Source organism: Mirounga angustirostris, unplaced genomic scaffold (genome assembly GCF_029215605.1).
Source record: "Mirounga angustirostris isolate CCGP_5_RB_7025 unplaced genomic scaffold, mMirAng1.0.hap1 SCAF_1, whole genome shotgun sequence".
NCBI lineage: Eukaryota > Metazoa > Chordata > Mammalia > Carnivora > Phocidae > Mirounga > Mirounga angustirostris.
This window is the reverse complement of record NW_026991709.1, coordinates 57,406,251-57,432,909: the sequence shown is the minus strand read 5'-3', so window position 1 is coordinate 57,432,909 and position 26,659 is coordinate 57,406,251. Positions and strand designations below refer to the sequence as shown.

The 26,659-nt window shown below is 35.0% G+C and overlaps 1 protein-coding gene across 1 annotated transcript in view; it reads left to right on the top strand.

Moving 5' to 3' along the window:
- SLC9C1 (solute carrier family 9 member C1) overlaps positions 1–26,659 on the top strand; it is a 75,086-nt gene that overhangs the window by 47,674 nt on the left and 753 nt on the right. Inside the window, exons 14-26 of the mRNA XM_064589402.1 lie at positions 3,326–3,521; positions 4,675–4,860; positions 5,674–5,823; positions 7,026–7,077; positions 8,280–8,428; positions 11,208–11,333; positions 12,485–12,583; positions 13,092–13,265; positions 19,509–19,640; positions 19,774–19,959; positions 21,417–21,537; positions 22,418–22,467; positions 24,751–24,807. Of these exons, the coding sequence (XP_064445472.1) occupies positions 3,326–3,521; positions 4,675–4,860; positions 5,674–5,823; positions 7,026–7,077; positions 8,280–8,428; positions 11,208–11,333; positions 12,485–12,583; positions 13,092–13,265; positions 19,509–19,640; positions 19,774–19,959; positions 21,417–21,537; positions 22,418–22,467; positions 24,751–24,786 (1,657 nt within the window). The 3' untranslated portion in view covers positions 24,787–24,807. The remainder of the gene's footprint in view (positions 1–3,325; positions 3,522–4,674; positions 4,861–5,673; positions 5,824–7,025; positions 7,078–8,279; positions 8,429–11,207; positions 11,334–12,484; positions 12,584–13,091; positions 13,266–19,508; positions 19,641–19,773; positions 19,960–21,416; positions 21,538–22,417; positions 22,468–24,750; positions 24,808–26,659) is intronic.

The window sequence follows — 26,659 nt, the reverse complement described above, 5'->3', positions numbered from 1 at the left end:
AACTTTTCCTCTAAGATCAGGAACAAGATAGGAGGCCCACTCTCATCATTTTTATTAAACATAGTATTGGAAGTCCTAGCCAGAGTAATTAGGCAAGAAAAAAAAAGTCATCCAAATCAGAAAGAAATGAGTAAAACTGACATCTTTTGCAGATGTAATGATATATACAGAAAATCCTAAGAACTCCACCAGAAAAAGGTAGAACTAATAAACAAATTCAGTAAAGTTACAGGATACAAAATCAATATACAAACACCAGTAGCATTTCTATACACTAATAACAAAAGAGGGAAATTAAGAAAGTCCCATTTATAATTGCATCAAAATGAATAAAATACCTAGGAATAAATTTAACCAAGGAGGCAAAAGACCTGTACAGTGATTACTATAAGACATTGATGAAAGAAATTGAAGAAGATTCAAATAAATGGGAAGATACCTGTGCTCATGAACTGGAAGAATTAATGTTGTTAAGATGGCCATACTACACAAAGCAATCTATAGATCCAATGCAATCCTTACCAAAATTCCAATAACATTTTTTACAAAAATTTTAAAAAATCCTAATATTTGTATGGAATCACGAAAGATCCTGGATAGCCAAAACAATCTTGAGAATAAAGAATAAAACTGGAGGTATCACACTTCTTGATTTCAAACTATATTAAAAAGCTGTAGTAAACAAATAGTATGGTATTGGCATAAAAACAGACACATAGATCAATGGGACAGAATAGAGAGCCCAGGAATAAGCCCATGGGTATATAGTCAATTAATTTATGACAAAGGAGTCAATGATATAAATGCAGAAAGGATAGTCTCCTCAGTAAATGATGTTGGGAAAACGGGACAGCCACAAAAAAAATAATGAAACTAGACCACTATCTTACACCATACACAAAAATCAATTTGAAATGGAGTAAACTAAGACCTGAAACCATAAAACCAGAAGAAAACTCCATGATAGCATTCTTGGCAATGACTTTTGGATTTGACACCAAAAGCAAAGGCAACAAAAGCAAAAATAAACAAGTAGGACTACGTCAAAACTGAAAAGCTTCTACACAGAAAAAAAAATCAACAAAATGAAAAGGCAAGCTATGGAGTGGGAGAAAATAGTTGCAAATCATATATCTGGTAAGGTGTTAATATCCAATATATGTAAAGAACTCATACAACTCAATAGTAAAAACAAACAAACAAAAACCATCACAATTAAATAATGGTCAGAGGAACCAAACAGACACTTTCTCAAAGAAGACATACAAATGGTCAAAGAATACATGACAAGATGCTTAATGTCACTAATATCAGGGAAATGCAAATCAAAACACAATGAAATATCACCTCACACCTATTAGAATCCCTATCAACAAAAAGACAAGAGATAATATGTGTTGGCAAAGATGTAGAAAAAAGTGAACCCTTGTGCACTGTTGGTAAGTATGAAAATTGGTACAGCCCCTATGGAGAGCAGTTTGGAGATTCTTCAAAAAAAATTAAAAAATGAAAATAGAACTACTGCACGATCTAGCAATCCCACATCCAGGTATACATCCAAAGGAAATGAAAACAGGATATCAAAGAGATATCTGCTCTCCTATGTTCAATGCAACATATTCACAGTAGCTAAGACATGAATTTAAACTAATTGTCCATCAACAGATGAATGAATACAGAAATATGGTGTATATATACACAAGAGAGTATTATTCCCATGAGAAAGAAGGAAATCCTGCCATTTGCAACAGTGTGGATGGATGCTGAAGGCATTATGCTAAATGAAATAAACCAGAGAAAGACAAATACTGCATGACACCACATCAGGGTGCATGTGCCCCTTCGAATCTGTACTTTTGTATCTTTTGGGCAAGTACCTAGTAGTGCAATTGCTAGATCATAGGGTGGTTCTATTTTTAACTTTCTAAGGAACCTCCGTCCTGTTTTCCAGAGTGGCTGCACCAGTTTGCATTCCCACCAACAGTGTAAGAGGGTTCCCCTTTCTCCACAACCTGTATCCTTGCCAACATCTGTTGTTTCCTGAGTTGTTAATTTTAGTTATTCTGACTGGTGTGAGGTAATATCTCATCATGGTTTTGATTTGTATTTCCCTGATGATGAGTGATGTTGAGCATCTTTTCATGTGTCTGTTAGCCATCTGTATGTCTTTTTTGGAAAAATGTCTTTTCATGTCTTCTGCCCATTTCTTTTTTTTTTTTAAAGATTTTATTTATTTATTTGACAGAGAGATAGAGAGCACAAGTAGGCAGAGAGGCAGGCAGAGGGAGAGGGAGAAGCAGGCTCCCCGCTGAGCAGGGAGCCTGACACGGGGCTCTATCCCAGGACCCTGGGATCATGACCTGAGCCGAAGGCAGATGCTTAACCAACTGAGCCACCCAGGTGCCCCTTCTGCCCATTTCTTAACTGGATTATTTATTTTTGGGGTGTTGAGTTTGATAACTTCTTTATAGATTTTGGATACTAACCTTTTATCAGATAAGTCATTTGCAAATATCTTCTGCCATTCCATAGGCTGCCTTTTAGTTTGATTGACTGTTCCCTTGCTGTGCAGAATTTTTATCTTGATGAAGTCCCAGTAGTTCATTTTTGCTTTTGTTTCCCTTGCCTTCAGAGATGTGTCTATTAAGAAGTTGTTGTAGCCAAGGTCACAGAGGTTGCTGCCTATATTCTCCTTTAGGATTTTAATGGTTTCCTGTCTCACATTTAGGACTTCCATCCATTTTGCTTTAAATATTTTGATAAACTGTGGATGCATACTGGTCCATTACCACACATCCTGGGATTTTTTTTTTACAGATTTTATGCCTCAACAAGGAAAGATGCTCATGATACATTGTTAAGAAAAAGAAAAAAAGTTTACAGAACAATATGTATGATATAATTTCTTTTGTGTTTACAAATAATGATTACATAAACAAAAAGATTGGACCAATATTCAAACTGTTAATAGTAATCATGTCTGGCAGGTGGAAGGGATTCCCTTTGTTTTATTATTTTTTTAATATTTCCAGTTTGAATTATCCCCATCTCGTGACCAAAAGTATTTCTATTAAAACTAAAAATGGTTGAGAGTTGAGGAAGATGGGGGGAAAGAAGAGGGGAAACAAGCCTCAAGACATTTAGCAGAGGAGGACATTAAAAGGACAATATCTGAAGCAGGATGCCAGAAAGTGTTAGGTAGGGATTGCTTCTACCCAGAACTAAGCTGGGCTGTGTACTATAGATGATTAAAACAGAACTGAACATATAATGAAAATAATTCAGTATAATTATTTTATCAGATAAAACTCTTTTTTTTTTGTAGACATTGCATTCTTCGTGTATGCCATAAAATTGTATTTACTGATGAATTTGAGTACATTGGGTATCTTGTGATACTAATGAATATGTTTCCCATTATAATTTCTTGGATACCTGAGTTAAGTGATATCTATGAGCATGAATTAAGATATTGCAACTACTCTTTTCTTGCATTTTATATAATGGAGTCCCTACTTAAGGTAATCTGAAATTGTGTGTGTGTGTGTGTGTGTATCTGTGTATGTGTGAACATGTTATATGTCTCACAGAGAGATTCCCTGACTTCATTTTTCAACACTACCTAAACACAATTTTCTAAAGGAGTGTATGAAATTCTTTCTCACTTCATAAACAAACTTTAATTTTTAAAGGTAAATTTTTAAGGCAACTCAGTAGAAAACATCCATACTTTAAGAATTGATTTTGTATTTGTAAAAATAAATTTTAAAATGGTATGTGTCAAAGGGAGTTTCAAAGATATTGGCAGTGTTCATAAACTTAGCAGGGTAGTGTTCATTTTATTTTTTAATACTAGATAGATAAACAGATCAATAGGTAGAGTGATAGATACTCCTTTATACTTGATAAACATTTCATGATCTGATTTTTAAATTTAATATAAAGGTAGTTGTAAAATGAGGAAATGTATCACCACAAACGGATAATAATATTGTGTTATATGAATCAACAACTGGAGAATGAGTATGTGAGTACATAACATGATGGACAAAAACAAGGGAAAACTTAGAAGCAACACCATGACACCCGCAAGGAACATCACTCCCAGTGACTGGAACTTGGGATGGATTGGTCAGCATGGATATTGGAGAGATGTTAGATTGGTGTGGAGGATATGGAAAATGATACAGGACACATGGACGTAAAAAAGAAAGAAGTTCATAGGCCATGCTATCTCTCCCACTTCCCTGACATCAGCTACCATTTATTGTCTAATAACTTCCAAATTCATGTTCCCAGCTCATATCTTATCAAGAGCCTCAGATCATATAGAAAACTGAGGACTGGGTCTCTCCAACAAAATACTATACAAACATCTCAAATAGCACATTCTAAAAAATTTATCTTCTCTAAACCTACTTTTCCCTCAAAATTCCACTGGAAACCCAATTTCCCAGACTAGCATCCACAATCATCTTTAATACTTCCCACTCTCTTAGCTATGCTTCAATATTTCAAGCATTTTAATTTTAAATTAATATGATTACTTACTAGTATTTCAGACAAGTAGTCTTAAGGTAGATCAGAAAAAATCTAACTAGTGATGTTTCAGTTATTGTGGAAAATGTTGCAGTAAAAGCAAAAACAAGATAACCTATTTTTTTTAATCAACAGATGGCTGCAATGAGGAAGGAATATTTTTTACATACCTGGAACCTATTTGAGTTAGCAATTACATTAGTTGGCATCATAGATATAATTCTTATTGAGACAAATTCCATTACTTATACTCTTGATTTTATTCTAACAGTAATCTTTATAAAAATTGTTCGATTTCTTCGCATACTACGTATTTTGAAGGTAAAGAACTATTAAATCATTCAGTTTCAAATTTCTACTGACTGCATCATGAAATATGAACTAAAATCAGTTTAGTAGTTTTATGACTTCCACTTTCTATTGAGGTGATGTTTATATTTTAAATTTTATAACCCTTTCACAAATTAAATTTTATAACATATTATTTTATGAATATCCAAATTATATATTTCCTGTGTTTTCCTGTCTATGCTCCATAATCTCCATACTCTGCCCCCCAACCAGCTGCCATTAATCCTCAAAGTGCTAGCTTATGGTCATTCTTCAAGATTCAGTTTAAGTACCACCTAATAAAGGACATCATTTTTTTTTATCTTGTTAGCATTCTGTACATACTCTCTTTTGCACTTATCCTTGGGGTCAAACAAGAAATATAATTGTGATGGGTTCCAACCCCCGAATAAACCTTCTAAAAAGGTTAGTAGGAGATTTCACAGGTAAACGTGGCAGTACTTTATAGACATTTATGACTTAAGCCCAGAAGATTAATTGCATTGTTTTCCAAGAATTTAAACCAGTTGAAATTAGCATCCAATTCTCTATAAGGGACATAAGTAAAGAGTAAATTCATAACTTCACCATAGGTGTCCAACATTATTAATTATAAGGAAATCACTCTGGTCATGAAGTTATAAAATTACCGTGAATAAAGTAACTAAAAACCTTGACAGGTTACTATAGTTATTGTTGAAAGCATGTCATTTCTTCTTATTATCTACTTTAGTTAAACTAATCAATATATAATTATCTAAATGTATACAATTTATATTAAATAGTAGTTCTGTTTTTTTCCAGCTCATAACCCCAAAGTTGCTGCAAATAATAGATCAAAAGATGAGTCACCAGCTGTCCTTTAAGTATGCTATACTAAAAGGATATGTCCAAGGTGAAGCAGACATAATGACTATAATTGATCAGATTTCAAGTTCTAAGCAAGTTAAACAGGTGAGAAAACTTTCAATAGTAAGGAAAGGGTTTATTCCTCCAATCCCTCAGTTGCCCTCACCCATTATGTCCTCTATCTATATATGTAGATGGGGATTTTGACTTGATTCACTAAGTAATTTCTGTAAAAACTTAAACTAGTCTACATTTGTATTACTCAAAAGCTTCCTTACTTAAATGTCTGTGCCACAGTAACAAATCATGAGGTTTTGGCAACCCACTTTTTGGTTCTTGTGGAGGCTATCATGAAACATATGTGCAGTGGTCATCAGCTCCCTCCTGATGCCAGTTCCAGGATCTGTCAGCTACAGGTGCACTAAATAGGAAATATTGGAGGATGAGACATAATGGCAGTGTTAAGCAAAGGGAGCTTCCTCATAATTCCCAAAGGCTCCCTTCCTCACTCCCTGCCTGATTTTCCCACAGTAAATAGTAAAAGAAGCAAAGGGTGGGGATCTGGCAGATGGAAAAAGTAAGAATAACTCATCTAGAAGGACACCTTGTCTAATTTCTTCATTACACAGATAAGGAACAAAAAAGAGCCAAGAGAGGTTGAATGGTTATTCTCAAAGTCACACGGCTAGTAAACAGCGAAGAGAATTCTAGGGCCTAAGTTCTAGATTTTCACTTTTTTGACCGAGGTGGTTGTTCTCACAAGTTTGTCAACTATGTGAAATATTTACCTTTCAAGGCAATGTAGAACACGTGAATGCCATGTAATATGCCCAAAGCTCTGTAGTTGAGAAAATTGAACATGTGATATGTAGTAGAACACAAAAAAACAGTATCTTTCCTTTCTTCACCACCTGTAACTTTAAAACTGTTTTCCTGAATTTTGTTACCTGTTCTAACCTGGAAAAGAATATTTAGCACTGGAATTTGAGAATACACAGTAGGGAAAACAAAAGGACCTGAATCTCTAAGATGTCCAGTTTTAGTCCTCATTTCTGCTCTCACACAGTTTGGCCAAACCTTCTACCTCATTTAAGATTGAAACCACTTTTTATTCTCTCCACCAATTTGCTGGAGCAAAATAAAATTTATTGCACAAAATTCAATTCTAATCCCTGAAAAGCTCCCCATCATATTTTTTCTTTGAAGTTATTAGTTAGGTAAAAAAAAAAAATCCATCAGTAGCAAATGTAAAGATATTTTATAACAGCTTGTTCTCCAGTGGGGATAACTCTTCTTTTATTTTGTAGATATTATTAAGGAGGATTATGAAGAATACAGGACATGCTATGAAAGAGCTAGGTATGTACCCCTCGCCCTAAAGATTAAACACAACCATCTCTTATTATCATTACTCCAGAAAGGCAATTATTTTGATAACTAAACTGATCTTTGAGGAAACCTATTTATTACTAGTAATAAAGTATATAACTTTAATCAATATGATCATATCTTCGGTTTGGATGGGTTTAGTGTAATATTACCTCTCCACACTTGTTCTTCCTGCCTTATACCTCAATGAAGACCTTTTAATTTCTCTTTAAAGGAAACACATTGGCATCGCATGTTTATACATGCTATTATCACCTTTTAAATTCTATTTTCTTCCAAACCAAAAGTACACATACCTTGCTGAGCAAAACAAGGAAAAAAGTAATTTTTTTTCCCTTCACTTGCCACAGAGCTACCATCTGAGGATTTAGGATTTATAAGTTGAAATCAGAAGAGAATCTCACAGATCTCTGATAGAGCACTGGGAGCTTCTATGCCTAAACATGACAACAGTTTATTCTCTGAGTCATGCCACGTCATGCTCCTAGTACAGGATAAATCCTGGGAGTGGGACAGACACACTCCTATAGTATAGTGCTCATGTGAGAGGAGAAGAAGGGGGTTTGGTACTAGGTGGTGGGCAGCAAAAGGGCACAGCAAGTCTGAAAATCAAACAAGACTTGAGAGATTTGCATGCAGATAGTTACCAAGCTAGACAAGAAGCCATCATGAAGGAAAAGCCAAAATGTAGAATCTAAGTGAATGCAACTCTCGTGGGCATTCAGGAATCCAGATAAGTCAAGCAGAAGAGCATAGACAGATGAGTCATCTAGATGCACAAGAATGTTGGGTGGACAATGACCCAAGATGAATGAAAGGACTTCATCAGAAGCCGTATCTAAGTGCTAATCCTAATTCAAACAGAATAGAAAAGTAGGACATAAACTCTAGACCTAGAGCCCAGAAGAGCTTCTCAGTGTCCCATGCAGGTATATCAGTGTAATTGTTAATCCTAGAATGAGGGCTGTCTGCCCTTCCTCATGGGCTTAGGTATAAACTGACAAGAAAACGGCAAGCAGAACTCTGCAACTACTGGAGGCCTCATCAGGGAGAGATATATTTCTCTGTGTTGGGAGTTGTATTTCATGGATTTAGAGTGGAAATACTAGCTTATTGTCTACATGAAATATTTAAATAATGTTCTTATTTTATGTGAACATATTATTTTTCAGGCTACTTAGAGTATGATCACCCAGAAATCGCTGTTACTATGAAAACAAAGGAGGAGATTAATGTCATGCTCAATTTGGCTAGAGAAATTGTTAAGGTTTTTAGGTCAAAAGGAATTATTCATAAAATTGAAGGTTCTGAAATTAATAAGGTAAGGTAGCATATTTTTAAAACAAATATACTTACTTGATATATAGTTATTCATGATCTTCAAACCTACTTTTGATTTTTCAATATAAGCCATCTCTGAGATATGACTATCTAACTTAAAATAATTATCTAAAGATAAGCACCTACAATAGAGCATTTCCTTCCCTGAGCTCCAATGCTCAATTTCTCTTTCCCTTTCTTGCCACAACAAGGGACCATCTCTTTCTATGCTTTGCTCCCAAACCAGTGGTATGATGAAACTATTTCTCTTCCTAGGCTACAGTGGATATTAGTATTTTTCTAGGAATTATCTTTGACACTGAGACAACTTTTCCCGTAGAATCCTGTGATTTATAAGAACATTCAATTATAGGGTAAAAATTCACTACATTTCCTTTCTCTAAATTATTTAAATGGTACCATGACATATAAAAAAATAGAGGATCCCAACTAATTCTGTAAGTACAAAATTTACTCTCCAAATTGGGAATAGTATAAGAAAAAACCCCAAAAGCTATTGTGCTTGTGAATACATATACAAAACTTTTAAACATAATGGTAGCTAATTGAATCTGGTAATATATTAAAAGTTTAGTATACTATAACTAAGAATGTTTTAGCTCCCCAAATAGCTATATAACTTATTAAGAGATTTAAAGAGAAAGAAAAAATTTGACAAAATTTATTATTCAAAATATTTTTTAAAATTCTTTTAAGGCTAATAAGAGAAGTAGCATCCTTAACTAAATAAAGAGTTTCTATTAAAAATTTAGAAGAAACATTGTATTGGATGTCAAAACATTGTATTGGGTGTCAAAACATTTATAAGTATTACAATTAAAGTCAGGAATGAAAGAAGAATGAACAGTGCCACTCCAAATACTGAATGCTGTGCTGGAAGTCTTAACCAGGTCAAGAAAAAAAAAAGAAAGGAAATTGAGAGATAAAATTTTTAGAAAGAGGAAAAAAGTTATTATATGTTGATTGTTTAATTTAAAATCCTAGGAAAATAAATTAAAATCTGTAAGAATAAGATAAATCATAGGGTATTCAGAAATAATATCAAAATTCAAAATTCTTCCCCAACTAAAGAAAATGTAGAAAAATATTCTATTCACAGTAGTGATTAAAAACTCTAAATCCTTAAGTGTGAACCTAACATAAAATATATAACATCTATGTGGCAAGAACTGAAAGGCATATTTGAGCAGGTAGAAAGATCAGTCACCTTAAAGATAAAACAATGGAAATTATCCTATTTGAGTAACAGAAGTAAAAAGATTGAAGAAAAGTGAACAAAATCTAAGGGACCCATGAGATCCAATCAAGTGGACCAACATATGCACTGTGGGAATTCCGCAAGGAGAAGGGAGAGAGAGAGAAAGAGAATATTTGAAGAAATAATGGCCAAAAATTTCCCAACTTAGATGAAAGACATAAATATTAACATCCAAGAAGTTCAATAAATTCCAAGTAGGATGACCTGAGAGAGACCCACACCAAGACACATTATAATCAAACTGTCAAAAAGACAAAAAGAAAATTTTGAATCAGCAATAGCAACTCATCCCATATAAGCAATCTTCAATAAGATTATTATCAGATTTCTCATCAGATACTTTGTAGACCAGAAGGAAGTGAACTGATATATTCAAAGTGCTAAAAGAGAAAAAAAACCTATCAACAAAAAATCCTATTTCCAGCAAAACTGTCCTGCAGAAATGAGAAATTAAGACATTCCCAGATAAACAAAACTGGAGGGAGTTTATTACCACTAGATCTGCCCTGAAAGAAATGCTAAAAGGAGTCCTACAGATTGAGTAGACACCTCCCAACAAAGGATATTCAAATGACTAATACATAACAAAAGGTACTAAATTTCATTGTCGTAAGCTTAATACAAATTAAAACCAAATGAAATACCAATACACAACCATCAGAATACTTGATTTTTTTTTTAACTAACTGTAGGCAATAATGTAGAACAACTGGAACGTTAGAATAAGAGTGTAAATTAATGCAATCACTTTGGAATTGTTAGGCAGAATCTACTAAATTTGAACATACACATATGACACAGCAATTAGATTACAGAACCATATATCCACAGAAATGTGTACATATGTACAGCAAACAAATACAGCAGCATTACAAAGGCCAAAACTGGCACACCCAAAATGTTGATCAATAGTAGACAAAACTGTGGTACATTCATACAACATAGTCCTCTATGGCAATGAAAATGACAGGAATGAACTTCTGCTCCCTGCAATATTAGAGATGAATCTCACAAACATACTATTGAGCAAATAAAACCAGACACAAACAAGTACATACTCATTGATTTCATGCAGATAAATCTCAAAACCAAGCAAAGCTAAACTCTGATAGAAGAGAGGTCATCTTTAGATAGAAGAAATGACTAGAAGAGAATGTAAGAGAGATTTTAGGTGCAGTAAATGTTTTATTTCTTAATCTGGGTGCTGGTTACCCAGATCTTTTCACATTGTAAATGTTCTTTGAGCAGACATTTATTAATCTGTGCACTTTTTGTTTATCTACTTTAATTTAGTAAAAAAAAAGTTTACTTTTAAATGTTTAATCTATGACTTCAGAATGATGATAACAGAAAAATGCTATCAGTGGGGAGAAGTTGAAGGTTTCCACAGAAGAACAAAAATCTCAGAAGAGCAAGTAAAGGAAATAGTACAAAGCCATAATTTCTTAAGCATTCTGTGAACACTGGTTTTGTTCATCTTTCTTATATTTTGTGGTTTTAGTTAATAATGGCCAAAAAAAGAGAGATACTTGATTTTCAACCTGTTATCAAGCCCCTTACTGTTGAAGAAGCACTCTACCATATTCCATGGCTAGATAAAGACAAAGACCATATAAACTTCATTCAGGTAATATTTTTATTTTCTGGTAATACCATCTATAATGTACCAACAAATGATTTTTTTTAATTAAGACTGTGATTCTCTCCAGCTTAAAACTCTTTAAAAGTCTTTTATTGTCTATGGGATAAAATCAAAATCCCTTTAAGTGACCTGGAAAGACCTTCCCCAATCTGCCTCCTGTCTACATTTCCATCATCATCTTCTGTTGTCCATTCATCATATACCTCATACTCTATTTATACTCAACCTTGCATGGTACCCCAAACCCTTTTCACTGTTTTCTAATTCCCTTCCTCTGGAGGTGCTGTTTACTTTTCTTGAAATATCCTTTGTTTTCACTTTTTTTTCTTCCCAAATCTTGCTTCTCTGGAAAGATCCTGGAAACATTCCTACCAAAGGTAACTCAGAAAAGTAGGCTTTGGGGGCAAATACCACACCAGTAGAAGACCATTCTGTGGTCCATCCTGAGTTTGGAGGACCAAGGTTGTCGTCATTATGTCCATTATACAGTTTCATTATAGCATTAAGTACCTTGCATTACAATTACCTTTACATCCCTCTTCTGTGCTATATCCTTTAGCTCATCCATCTTTTGAATACCCACCCCTGGCACTTTGCATATTACATAGAAGATGCTCAAAGACTGTTTGTAGAATGAACAATTAAATAGGTCTAACTTGTTCTAATAACATTATTTTTCTCTATCTACTTGGTGGCAAAGGAGCAGGTGCATATTTTCCACCTGCTTAAAATATTTTGAATGAACGAATTTTTTATTTACTTCATCAGCTGTTTAGAGCATAACTATGTGTGAGATGTAGATATGCCATTAGCCTGAATCTGTTCTGATTATTTTTCATCCAGATGAAATATTTTTATCTTTCCATTACATTCTTACTCTTATATTAGATTAGTTCTTTTCTAATCCATGTATAAATACCCCATCTGAAGTTACAAAGATCTATGAATATCCCCTTCTTCTCTTTGGTATTCATAACTCCTATTTTCTCTTACAAATTTATCACTAACACAATAAGTTGGATCTTACTGACTGATATTCTAAAATGTAAAAACTTTCATTAAGATGTAAACTTCAACATCCTCAACCACTGCTAATATAGTGTTTGTATCTTATATCATTTGGTGATATTTTTAAGGAAAGAGCCAAAGTTGTAACATTTGATTGTGGAAATGATATATTTGAAGAAGGTGATGAGCCCAAAGGAATTTATATAATAATATCAGGTATGATAAAGGTAAGTCAAAGTTACTCATAAATGCACTTGGGAACATTAGTTAAAAATTCTATAAAATTGAGAATTCATAGTTTTCCATGTTAAGAACTGCATTGTTCCTCTTTTAGGACAACAGCTACCATCCAGTTTTCTTGTTCAAACACAGTGGTTAACATTACCTATCACCTTTTAAGCATTACTTTCCCATAGATAACAAGAAACCATCCAAAGGATCATCTTTAAGATGGAATATTATAGGTCGTTTTCATCTTATGTTTATCTGAATTAGGCATTTAGCCATTCTAAGGTAGGTATAGGTTGGCTGAGTAGAAGGATTCAGAAATATTGCAGTATCTAGGAATGTTTTTGCTAATTTAATAAAATTGCCTTAAAAGGTATAAGTAAGAAGTATCCTCAAAACAATATCTACATATTAAAATTGTTAAAACCAAAGGAAAAAAGTAAAAAATTAGAGAGTTTTGTAATTAACTGGCATATGTTTTTTTTCTCTTTCTTCATTCCTAAACAGCTTCAAAGATCAAAACCTGGTTTCGGAATTGACCAAATGCTCTGGGAGTCAGAGGAAAAAGATTATCAGCTAATGTACACAGACTTTGCGATCAGTGGGGAAATAATAGGAGAGCTAAACTGTTTAACTAACGAACCCATGATGTGTTCTGCTACCTGCAAAACTGTAGTGGAGGTCAGAAAACATCACTATATGGTCTATTGCTGTATCTTATTAAATATCTAGTATCAAATTTAAGGTTATTTCTGTACTTAGCATATGTTTACAGTCTAGTGATAATTTTATTAAAAAATAGGAATAGTAAAGGAATAAAACTTGTTACCAAATTATACTTATCCAGTATACTGTCCTGGCAAAATGGCTTGCAAAAGTTAACCTACCATATTGAAAAATTTAACCAGAAAAACTGATTAAATGAGGTCTCTCATGGGGAAATTAGAGGACATATTTTAGCTATCAATACCATAATTTGGGGGGTCAGGAAGGGAAAAAGTCAGAGAACTAACATCTATTAATAAAAAAGTTGAGCAAAGTGGATGGAAGTTTCCCCAGGCACAATGAGGACAAAATTCTCAAAGCAACAGGGGCTATCACTGGCCTAATTTAAACTCAAAAAGAACAATGACTGCAAACAATTGAGCCCCATAATATGTAAAAATCCATAAGTTGATGATGATACCAAATTTGTTTAATTTCCAATAAGATTTTTGGGATATTAACTTACTACTCTACAAATTGATTTTTTTTTAAATAGAAAGAATTCAACATTTATCCTGCCTAACTATGAACTCTTTCAAGGTAACCAAAAAAAAAAAAAAAATGAAGAAATATTCTTCTATACAGAATTCCAGCTAACAAATGTAGAAACAGAGAATTAGAATATCTTCATTTTGCCATCTCAATGAAATAATGGATCTAGGCAACAGCCATCAATTGATGCTAAAACTACTGTGTGCAATGTTGATGGGAAACTTTATAGTGAAAGGACCTGGCTGGCACCACCTAAAAACAATTGTAGCATCACTAAAAGTTGGACAGCTGGGCATCATGTACCTCTGGATATGATGCTGCAAAGCTGGTTCTTTGAAAAGATCAATAAAATTGATAAACCTTTAGCCAAATTCATAAAAAGAAGAGAGAGAGAGAAAGAGAGAGAGAGGATTCAAATAAAGAAAATCAGAAATGAAAAAGGAGAAATAACTGACCCCACAGAAATACAAAGGATTGTAAAATAACATTATGAAAAATTTTATGCCAACAAATTGGACAACCTAGAAGAAATGACTAAATTCCTAGAAACATATAACCTCCCAAAACTGAATCAGGAAGAAATAGAAAATTTGAACAGACCAATTACCAACAATGAAATTGAACAAGCATCAAAAAAGTCCAACAAACAGAAGTCCAGGACCAGATGGCCTCACAGGTGAATTCAACCAGACGTTTAAAGAAGAGTTAATACTTACTCTTCTCAAACTATTCCAAAACCAAAGAGGAAGGAAAGCTTCCAAATTCATTCTTTGAGGTCAGCATTACCCTGATACCAAAACCAGATAAAGACACTACAAAAAAGAGAACTATAGGCCAATATCTCTGATGAACATCAAGATACCTACCCATAGATGCAAAAATCCTCAACAATATATTAGCAAACTGAACCCAACAATACATTAAAAAAAATCATTCACCACTATTGAATGACATTTATTCCCAGGATGCAAAGGTGGTTCAATATTTACAAATCAATCAATGTGACACATCACATCAGTAAGAGAAAGGATAAGAACCATATGATCATTTCAATAGATGCAGAAAAAGCATTTGACAAAGTACAACATCCATTCATGATAAAAACCCTCAACAAAGTAGGTTTAGAGGGCACATGCCTCAACAAAATAAAGGCTGTATGTAAAAAACCCACAGCTACCATCATACTCAATGGTGAAAAGCTGAGAGCTTTTCCCCTAAAGTAAGGAACAAGACAAGAATGTCCACTCTCACTGTTTTATTCAACATAGTACTGCAAGTCTTACCCATAGCAATCAGAAAAGAAAAAGAAATAAAACTCATCTAAACTGGTAAGGAAGAAGTAAAACTTTCACTCTTTGACATGATATTATATAAAGAAAACTCTAAAGACCACCAAAAAAAAAAAATACTAGAACTGATAAATGAATTCAGTAAGGTTGCAGGATATGAGATCAATGTATAGAAATCCATTGCATCTCTATATACTAATAATGAAGCAGCAGAAATAAATTAAGAAAGCAATCTCATTTCCAATTGCACCACAAATAATAAAGTACCTAGGAATAAATCAAGGAGGTGAAAGATCTGTACTCTGAAAACTATAAAACCTTTATGAAAGAAATTAGATATCCCATGCTCATAGGTTGTAAAAACAAATATTGTTAAAAGTGTCCATACTACCCAAAGTAATCTACAGATTTAATGTAATCCCTATCAAAATACCAACAGCATTTTTCACAGAACTAGAACAAACAATCCTAATATGTGTATGGACCCACAAAAGACCGTGGATAGCCAAAGCAATCTTTTATTTTATTTTATTTTATTATGTTATGCTAATCACCACACGTTACATCATTAGTTTTTGATGTAGTGTTCCATGATTCATTGTTTGCATATAACACCCAGTGCTCCATTCAATACGTGCCTTCTTTCATACCCATCACCAGGCTAATATAGCCAAAGCAATCTTTAAAAAAAAACAAAGTTGTAGGTATCACAATTCCAGATTTCACATTATATTACAAAGCTATAGTAATCAAAACAGCATGGCACAAAAATAGAAACAAATCAGGGGCACCTGGGTGGCTCAGTAGTTAAGCACCTGCCTTCGGCTCAGGTCATGATCTCAGAGTTCTGGGATTGAGCCCCACATCAGGCTCCCTACTCAGCAGGAAGCCTGCTTCTCCCTCTCCCACTCCCCCTACTTGTGTTCCCTCTCTCACTGTGTCTCTCTGTCAAATAAATAAATAAAATCTTTTTAAAAAGAAAAGAAAAGAAACATAAATCAATGGAACATAAATCAATGGAATAGAAATCCAGAAATAAACCACAATTATATGGCCAATTAATCTTTGACAAAGGAGACAAGAGTATACAATGGGAAAAAGACCATCTCTTCAACAAAAGATGTTGGGAAAACAGGGCAGTTACATGCAAAGAAGTGAAAGTGGACTACTTTTTTACACCATACACAAAAATAAACTCAAAATGGATTAAGGACCTAAATGGGAGACCTGAAACTATAAAAATCTTAGAATAGGGGTGCCTGGCTGGCTTAGTCAGTAGAGCATGTGACTCTCGATCTTGGGACCATGAGCTCAAGCCCCACATTGTGCATAGAGCTTACCTAAAAAATATATGAATAAAAAAATGAAAATCCTGGAACAGAGAACAGATGGTAGTTTCTCTGACATCAACCATAACAACATTCTTCTAATTATGTCTCCTGAGACAAGGGAAACAAAAACAAAAATAAACTATTGGGACTATATCAAAATAAAAAGCTTCTGCACAACAGAGGAAACAATCAACAAAACTAAAAGATAACCTATTGAATGGGAGAAGATATTAACAAATGACATATTTGATAAAAGGTTAGTATCCAAAATATATAAAGAACTTATACAACTCAACACCAAAAAATAATGATAACAATCCAATTAAAAAATGGGCAGATTGGGCGCCTGGGTGGCTCAGATGGTTAAGCGTCTGCCTTCGGCTCAGGTCATGATCCCAGGGTCCTGGGATCGAGTCCCGCATCGGGCTCCCTACTTGGCAGGGAGCCTGCTTCTCCCTCTGCCTCTCTCTCTCTCTGTCTCTTATGAATAAATAAATAAAATCTTTAAAAAAAAAATGGGCAGAAGACATAAACAGACATTTCTCCAAGAAGAATACAAATGGCCAACAAACACATGAAAGGATGCTCATCATCACTTATTATCAGGGAAACGCAAATCAAAACCACAATAAGATATCACCTCACACCCATCAGAATGACTAAAATCAAAAACTCAAGAAACAAGTGTTGGCAAGGATGTGGAGGAAAAGGAACCCTCATGCACTATTGATAGAAATATAAACTGGTGCAGCTACTGTGGAAGACAGAATGGAGGTGTCTCAAAAAATTAAGACTAGAACTACCCAAGATCCAGTAATCACACTAGTGGGTATTTACCCAAAGAATTTGAAAACAGTAATTTGAAGGGATATATGCACCCCTATGTTTACTACAGCATTATTTACAATAGCCAAATTATGGAAGCAGCCCAAGTGTCCATCAATAGATGAATGGATAAAGAAAATGTGGTGTGTATATACATATATATATACACACCACATATTTATATATATATATATATATATATATATATATATATATATATATAATGGAATATTATTCTGCCATAAAAAAGAATGAAATCTTGCCATTTGCAACAACATGGATGGATCTAGAGAGTATAATGCTAAGTGAAATAAGTCAGAGAAAGACAAATACCATATGATTTCACTCATATATGGAATTTAAGAAACAAAACAAATGAACAAAGAAAAAAGACAAACCAAAAACAGACTCTTAACTATAGAGAATAAACAGATGGACACCAAAGGGAAGGGGGTGGGGGGATGGGTGAAATAGGATAGGTGAAGAGAATTAGGAGTACACTTATCTTGATGAGCACTGGAGTAATATATGAAATTATTGAATCACTATATTGTACACCTGAAATTAATATAACACTGTGCATTAACTACACTGGAATTAAAATTTAAAAAGAATAGTGTTAGATGACATACACTGTCTGACTTGAAGCCTTATTATAAATGTATTATAATCAACACCAAATGGTACTAGTTTAAGATAATATAGAATAGTGGAACAGGGAAGAGAATCCAGAAATAGATTCATATATTGTGTATATATGATATTGATATTAATAGTAATATTATTAATAATATTAATATAATAATTAATTAATTAATATTATGATAATAATCAGTAATAGTATTTTCAACAAATGATCCTGAAAATCCCAAATATCTATATGGAAGCTATGAGCCTCGGCCCCATACATTGTGCACAAAAATTGACTTGGAATGATGATAGACTTAAACATAAAAATTAGAGCTATAGGGGCGCCTGGGTGGCTCAGTCGTTAAGCGGCTGCCTTCGGCTCAGGTCATGATCCCAGGGTCCTGGGATCGAGCCCCGCATCGGGCTCCCTGCTCAGCGGAAAGCCTGCTTCTCCTTCTCCCTCTGTCTGCTGCTCTGCCTACTTGTGCTCTCTCTCTCTCTGTGTTAAACAAATAAATAAAAATCTTTAAAAAAAAAAATTAGAACTATAAAAATTCTAAACGGAAACACAGATCTTGAGATAAGCAAAGATTTCTAAGCCAGGACACAAAAAGCACTAACCATAAAAGGAAATATTGATAAATTGAATGTCACTAAAATTAAAATCTTCTGCTTTTTAAAAAGACACCACAAAGAACATGGAAAAAGCAAGCCACAGACAATGGAAACGTATCACAATATCTTTATCTGAAAAATTACTTGACAATGGAACCTATAAAGAATTCTTACAACTCAAAAATAAGAAGACAAAACACCAAGTTAAAAATCGGGCAAAGGATTTGAACAAACATTTCACAAAAGAATATACAAATGGCCAATAAGCACATGAAGAAGGTGCCTGATATCATTAGCTCTCAGAGAAATGCAGATTAAAATCATGATGAGATATCACCACACACCTACTACATTGGCTAAAAATAAAAATAATGAGTAGCAGATACTGGCAAGGATGTGAAGCAGCTGAAATCTCCATCATGGCTGATGCGAGGGTAAAATGTTACAACCCTTCTAACAGCAGACTGGCAATTTTCTTATAAAGTTAAACACACAATTACCATATTACCCAGCAATCTCACTCATACATACTTACCCATGAGAAATAAAAACCAACATACACAGCATCTTGTATATTCGTAGCAGCTTATTCCTCATAGCCAGTGGTCTGCTCATTGTTAGCACTGGCATTTATTGTTATCTAAAAAGTTTGCTCACCTAAAATTATGTATTTTTAGAAATATTTATATCTTTAGTTTAAAAGTTTCAATTATTTTTGATATGTTTCTTCTACTTTTGCAGAATCTGTAAGAATAATAATGTCTCATTGGAGCATGTGACCTTTTAATATTTAATTTATGATAAGATCACACAAATATTTACTAGTATACACATCTTATTAGGTGTCCAGGCAACAACATGAATCTTACAGAATTTAAATTCTTAGCTTTAATGTTATATGTAAATGAGAAAACCTTTTATCCTTAAACTATAGGTGTGCAGAATGAAATATTAAATTTATATCCTCCATTTTTCAGACATGTTTTATTCCTAAAAATCACTTGTATGAAGCTTTTAAACAATGTTGTCCTCACATTGAGTATAAAATGTGGCTAAAACTTGGACTTTCTATTACTGCCAAAAAAATGAGGGAACATTTATCTTATGAGGTAAGAGGTGTTTATATATAAACTCATCCTTCTCTCTGAATGGAATTGTATTAAAGTACTGTTATCAATTAACTATTTAGGGATTGATATTAAACTTTATAAACAGTAGACTATGAAATTGTTTTCCTTATAGGATTGGAACTACAAGATGCAGTTAAAACTCTGTAATGTTTGTGTAAAAGATATACCAAAGAACACCAAAACTGATATCTATGATGAAACTGTGATCTATGTCATCCTTATCCATGGAGCTATAGAAGATTGTCAGTTACGAAAAGTTTATAAGGCACCTTCCTTAATTCCTATAACGTGCTATCAGGTATAGAAATGTTGATTCATGCCTTCCAGTCAATATGCCATATACCCAGACAATGTATGAACATTAGAAAAATTGTCACTTTTCCACCTTCCCACTCCATAAGCACACACACCACATACACCCAAGTCACTGATTGTTTTGGCTCTAAGTAGTCCAAATACCAAGATATTCCTGTTCAATGTCAATGAAGCAGACCGAGCTGTACATTTTGGCCTTAGTTAGATTTTGGTGCAATTATAAATAGCAACAGAGGGCATGTAAGTTCATTTACACATTGCAGAAGGACCACTCTCCCTGGACTGTATCAACAGTACTCTAGAAAAGTTCTGCCAGACCCATGCTGAACTGAGTATCAGGGGAATTTGCTCAGCTACTCTGAAAGTGAATGTAAGATGAAAGACTTCCCATGTTTAAGCTGTTGAGTTTTCCTGGCAATCAAAATGAGAAGCTGTGCATATGAAGAAAGAAAGAAAGAAGGCAGACTGTGTGTGTGCACGTGTGTGTGTGTTGGGGTAGAGAAAGAGAGGCACATGTCAGGAGGAATCAGGGGACATACAAAATATAGCTACAAAAAGTAAATTGAAAGAGGGACCTAGAGTCAATTAAATTAGGCATATATTTTTAAAGCAATGAATACATGGCAGAAACCGTGCTAGACGCTAAAGTGATCAAGACAAATGAGATTTGCAATTACCCTCAAAAGATGTCTCAACCAAGTGAAAAGAAACATACATATGTTAATGAAACATGTACAGCTATGACAGAAGTACTTAAGAGGTAGATTTGGGACAGGAGAAAAACATGAGGTGGGGATAAGAGGAATCCCAAGATGAGAAAGGGTCATAAGAAAAATTTTCTGAACAGATGCCACTGACAAGAAGTAAGACATTACACTTAACTCTGGTGCTCCCTACCTCTATCCTTGAATACATAATAACAGAGCTCTACTGTGGGTGCTGATTGGGAAGTTAGATGCCCAAGCAAGAGATTCTCAAGGCAACTTAAAACCTACCCAACTCTGTCTACTCTCACAGGCAGAAAGCCCTGCTTACTGTAGATTTGGGTACCAATGTGATTCAAAGCATATCGAAAACAACCACATGTTGAAGGATTTCTTGAAGTCTACTGTTTTTTAAACTTTCTTTTGCCACATAGATAATCTCTCTGGGTGATATTTTAAAGGATCATTAATGATGAACTCTTAGTCGTTTTTCTCATTTGTAAGAGAAATGAGCAAAACATTTAAAAATCAATGAAAGTATATGGAATGTTGACTTTCAAAAAACCAACGTATTCAGGTATTTTAAGATATCTATCTAATAGAGACATGTTTACTTTTCATGTAAATTTAGATATTTACATGATATTTAGAGAGGTCCTGAGATAGTAGCTTACCAGAGAAACATTTATTGTATGATATGTACTCAGAAATTAACTTACATTCTGTCAAACTTCAGGTACAAGGCACTGAAGATTTTACAAAGGTAATGATTGTTCAACCTTTGGTTGATGTGAAAAACTTCAGATGGAACACTAGAAAGTATGTACCTTCGCGTAAAGCATCTCTTCCAGTATCATGTGAGTTAGAGTTCTTTGAGTAATTGAGACCTAAATTTCCATTTATAAAATTTTATATATTTATAAAATAGCCATATATATATATTTGGAAACTATTGAATGCATTCTACCTAGAGTATTGGAAAAGCATTTTAATTGCCATATTTGATATCTGATGGGGAATCCAGATTGAGAATATCCATGTTGTAAGTAGGAATTATTCTATATTTCATCTATAAGAATAAACATAGATAATTATCAAAATACCATGGAAAAATTGTTAATGAGGGAATTTTTATTTTTTGAGATTTTATTTATTTATTTTAGAGAGAGCACAGGGGCTGGGATAGGCAGAGGGGTAGGGGGAGAGGGAAAAAGAGAGAATCTCAAACAGACTCCCCACTGAGGGCAGAGCCCAACTTGGGGCTCGATCTTACAACCCTGAGATCATGACCTGAGCCAAAACAAAGATTTGGAGGTTCAATTGAGCAACCCAGGTGTCCCAATGAGACAATTTTTAGCTCTTCCCCCAAATTAACATATTTTATGTAGCCATAATAATGGAAATACTGTTGTACTATCTGACTGTTCCAATTACCCACAGGCCTGGCTTTCATTCTCAACACGCCTTAACATAAATGTATTCGAGATGATGGGACAATAGATTATTTTTTCTCTCTTTCCAAACTTCCTGCACATTTGTTACATAATCTTTATAATAAAAGACTTTTAAACCTTTTTTCTAAATGTGACCCTTCTTCCCACCAATTGAAATTACCACCAATTTCAGATCATAGGCCCTGAGTGTGAATGATTTGAACCTGGCCTAATGTGACAGTTGAACTAATAGAAACAGAGCTTTGTTCCAATGCTTGAACTAACACAGTCTTTCTTGAACCAGCTGCAAGCAGACTCTATAAAGAAGACCTTCAATTTGACACAAATATTGAGGTAAATTTAAAGCAGTCTTTTTAAAAGTTTTATTTTGGAGAAAAGAGAGTCTGGAATGTACGGAAATTATCAATGTGCTTCTCTTAATCTGAAGGAGTTTACCTGCTAATCATTTTGTAGATATTGATATGAACACTGTCTCTTAGTCCAGGGTATAGTGGAAATTGCATTTATATTTTTAGGTAAATATTGATAAATGACAAAGAAAAACAAAGTTCAGAAGATACCAGGATATTTATTTTTAATCACATGAGCCACCACGCACTACTGGGGTGGCTGGCTAGGGTTGTCATGTACATGAGCCCCTCCCACTTCTCTGCCTTGGGCGGAAATTTGGACTGGTCTGAAGCCTTCACTGCTACCTCAACTACACATCTGGGATCTTCCAACCTGGAGGCAGTTCGCTCAGTTATTCACAATGCCTGTCACAAAGCAGGAGCTCAATAATGAATGTACTGATCTACTCTGCTCCAGGTTAACCTAAGTTATCCAGAAAATCTCATAAATATTGGTTAATTTCATAGTCCCCTCTGAACTTGGATACGTCACTTAGGGATCTTGGGATCTTCAAAACCCTGGGCCAACTTGGCAACAGTATGAAACACTACAGGGCCCTGGAAATGAAAGTAGGGCACAGAGAAATAGGATGGAAGTACCTCACTACATCTACACCAGCTTGCTTGTAGACTGAATCCTGGGGAGTTCCAGATGAGGTGGAGAATTTATTTTTAAATCTAGTTTGTGCCGAGCTGGTCGTATTACTCCAGGAGGTGCTGATTATAATACCCACAATCTGAGTGATGTCTGCTACAAATACACAAGCCAGAAAATTGTGTCCTTTGTTGTTAAAAATATGTTTTACATCAAGTCCATTTGCTCTATCAGCACTAGATATAAAACTCTGAGAACACACGTTCCTTCTCCCCTGAATCTCTCAACAAGCGTATGTTGCAAGAAAGGTAATTACAGGTTCTGGTGGGGGAAGTTGAAGGTGTCTCTCTCATGTCTGTCCAGTCTTCCCGAGGCCAACACTTTTCTTTAATACCCACTTCCCATCCAGCATAAAGGCAAGAAATTCACCCCCTCCCTAAACATTTTGGAGACTTTCTGGGGATGTTTTTCCTCAACCTTCCCTGGTTGTTCCTTGTTGCCTAGAACTACTGACTCAATGACATAGGGGCTGAGAGTATGGGCTCTGGCATGGGACTCCTGGTTTGCTTCCTGGTTCCATCACTTCTTAGCCATGTGAGCTTGGACAGATTTCGTAACCTATTTAAGCATAATTTTCTACATCTACAAAACTGAGACAGTAATCATATGGACCCCGTATAGTGCTGCCGTGCAGATTAAAGAAATGAAAAGTACACTGCTTAGTGTTTGGCACATAACGAACCATCTGTACACATAATTTCTATTATTCTCTTCTAACCCCTTCTTCACATTGTAAACTACTTCTCCAAACTTCTCGTGCTCCCCAGATACTAATTTTGTAAAAAATATGGATATAGGTACCTCCTCTAATTATCCCAAACACAGTTGCTGCTGAAGACTAGGAAGTAACAAAGGGAAATTACAATTTAAAAAATGAAGAAGATGAGGAGAAAACTTAAGATAAAATATTAGATGGCTTCTAGGGGCCACTGGGTAGCCTATCTTCCCCCTTAGCCTGGACGGGCTGCCAAGCTTGTAGCAGTCAGCTTAATAGCATATTTTGAAGAATGAGGAAGCAGGGAAGCTAATGCTCTCCCTGTACATATTCCCTGAAGTGCTGCTTTTTCATAATTTAAAAAAACCTGATTGCATGAGGTCGTTAATATAGAGAAAGTACTGTGGAAGCGAGAGACATTTCATTAAATGGTAGGAACATCAGCTACTGAGTCTTATAAAGACAATTGTCAAATTGTGTTATTTAGTAAATGCTTTTTCTCCTTGATGTTAGATCCTGGCTATGTTTCTGGGCCAGCTCCCTTCATGCTCCCCCAACCCCTCCTCCCGCCACCACCCCAGAACTGTGGCTTTACCTTCACGTAGTACAAAGGCCCATTGCAGCACCCAGCAGCTCTTTACAAAGTGTTTTGGTTCCCAGGATGGGAGCACACAGTGCTGCCATTGCTAGAAGTCCTAGTCCTCAGTTCCTTGCTCCATAGACCAGGTTTGACACCTGCCCTGCTTTATAAATCTAATCTTTATTAACAGTCTCAGAATTTGACCCCTATCTCCTATCTCAATTTCTAGATTCTAGATACTCAGAATTTGACCCCTATCTCCTATCTCAATTTCTAGATCAAGGAAGAAATGGACATCTATACGGTTGCCTAAATAAGACTCAGTGAAAATCTGGTAAGCTGCCTCAGTTTTCCTCAGCACGATCTGGATCACACCTGTCCCTGGAGATACAGGCTGAAGCCAGAAGTTCATGTGCCCCTTGGTGTGACAGTATGAATTATGCCCCTTTCCTTTAGTCATTATTTGTGATATGATCACTTTCCACTAGCCTGTTGATTCCTCTAATGATACTATTTCTAAATTCTAATTTGGAAAATTAACTCTAAAATAAGATTCCTTTACCTAGATTTCTGAAATAGACTCATGGCTTCCCTCTCTATTCTGCTACTTAATCTCACATGCAGCACGGGCATTTTTCAGGCTGCCACGTACTATGGAAGATATAAACAAGTAACAAAGATATAAACATGTAATAAACAATGACTTCAATTTTCAAGAGTTTCTGTTCTAGGTGAGGAGGCAAAACCAATCAGAAGGCAGTTGAATAGCCGTTCGAGATACACTGTGGATAGTACCAAATGAAGCTCAAGGAATTCAAAACAGAAACAAGTGCAGGTCAACATAAACTCTTTGTGGAGAAGGAAGAGGACGCTTGGAATAGGGACACAAGAGACCAAGACTTTTAGGGCAAAATGAGTAGACCAGTGTGGCCTTTGGTTGCTCAAAATGTAGCATCAATGGGGAAGTGTGTGTGTGTGTGTGTGTGTGTGTGCTTTATATGACTCTGAGTTACATAAAGCATATCACTGGGTTAAAAAATGACCTTCCAATAAATCTTTGTGTCTCCATTTAAAAAATGTTAACTCTTGCATGCTACTTCCTATGACGAAGACCGTATTTAAAAATAGATTCAAAGGGTAACAATAAGCTATGAAAAATTATTTTTAAGAATTACTTGTAATACAATCAAAATCTTCACGGGAGAAAAAAATGTATACAAAATGATAAGGAAAACACTATGACTCCAATAGGCAAATTTAAGAACAGCCAATTCAGGAAAAAGACGATAACCAGAATAGGGGGGGAAGATAAGAAGTGCCAAGTTAAACAACAATGAAGTATTAACATTGACTTTTTAAAATTAACAATTTTTATTCCATGGTAACATCTATTTTCTTTGAAATAGATGAAAATAGAGTGATACTTGTTTTCTTATATTTTGCTGGTAGATGATTAAATGGAATTTGAAACAAAAGTCATAAAAATGCTCATATACTTTGACTCCATGAATTTGCTTCTGGGAATCGATCCAAAAAGAGTAATCCAAAGTAGTAAAGTAGACATATGTACAAACTGTCCTGTGCACCACTATTTCTAATGGCAAAACATTAAAAAGAGTCCCAGTGTCCAATAGTAAGAAAGTATATAATTTCACTACTGACCATCCGTTAGAGGAAATATCATACAACCTTTAAAAAGATTGGGCATATAGTCCTATGTAAAATATAAAAAGGAAGGCAAACCTATACATACAACTTTCTTAACATGAAAAGAGGTCAGGGGTGCCTGGGCGGCTCAGTCAGTTAAGCGTCTGCCTTCAGCTCAGGTCATGATCCCAGGGTCCTGGGATCAAGCCCCGCGTTGGGCTCCCTGCTCAGTGGGGAGCCTGCTTCTCCTCCCTCTGCCTCTCTCCCTGCTTGTGCTCTCTCCCTCTCTCTCAAATAAATAAATAAAAACTTAAAAAACAACGAAAAAGGGGCACCTGGGTGGCTCAGTTGGTTAAGCGACTGCCTTCGGCTCAGGTCATGATCCTGGAGTCCCTGGATCGAGTCCCGCATCGGGCTCCCTGCTCGGCAGGGGATCTGCTTCTCCCTCTGACCCTCCCCCCTCTCATTTGCTCTCTCTCTCTCATTCTCTCTCTCAAATAAATAAATAAAATCTTTAAAAAAAAAAAAAAAAGAGGCCA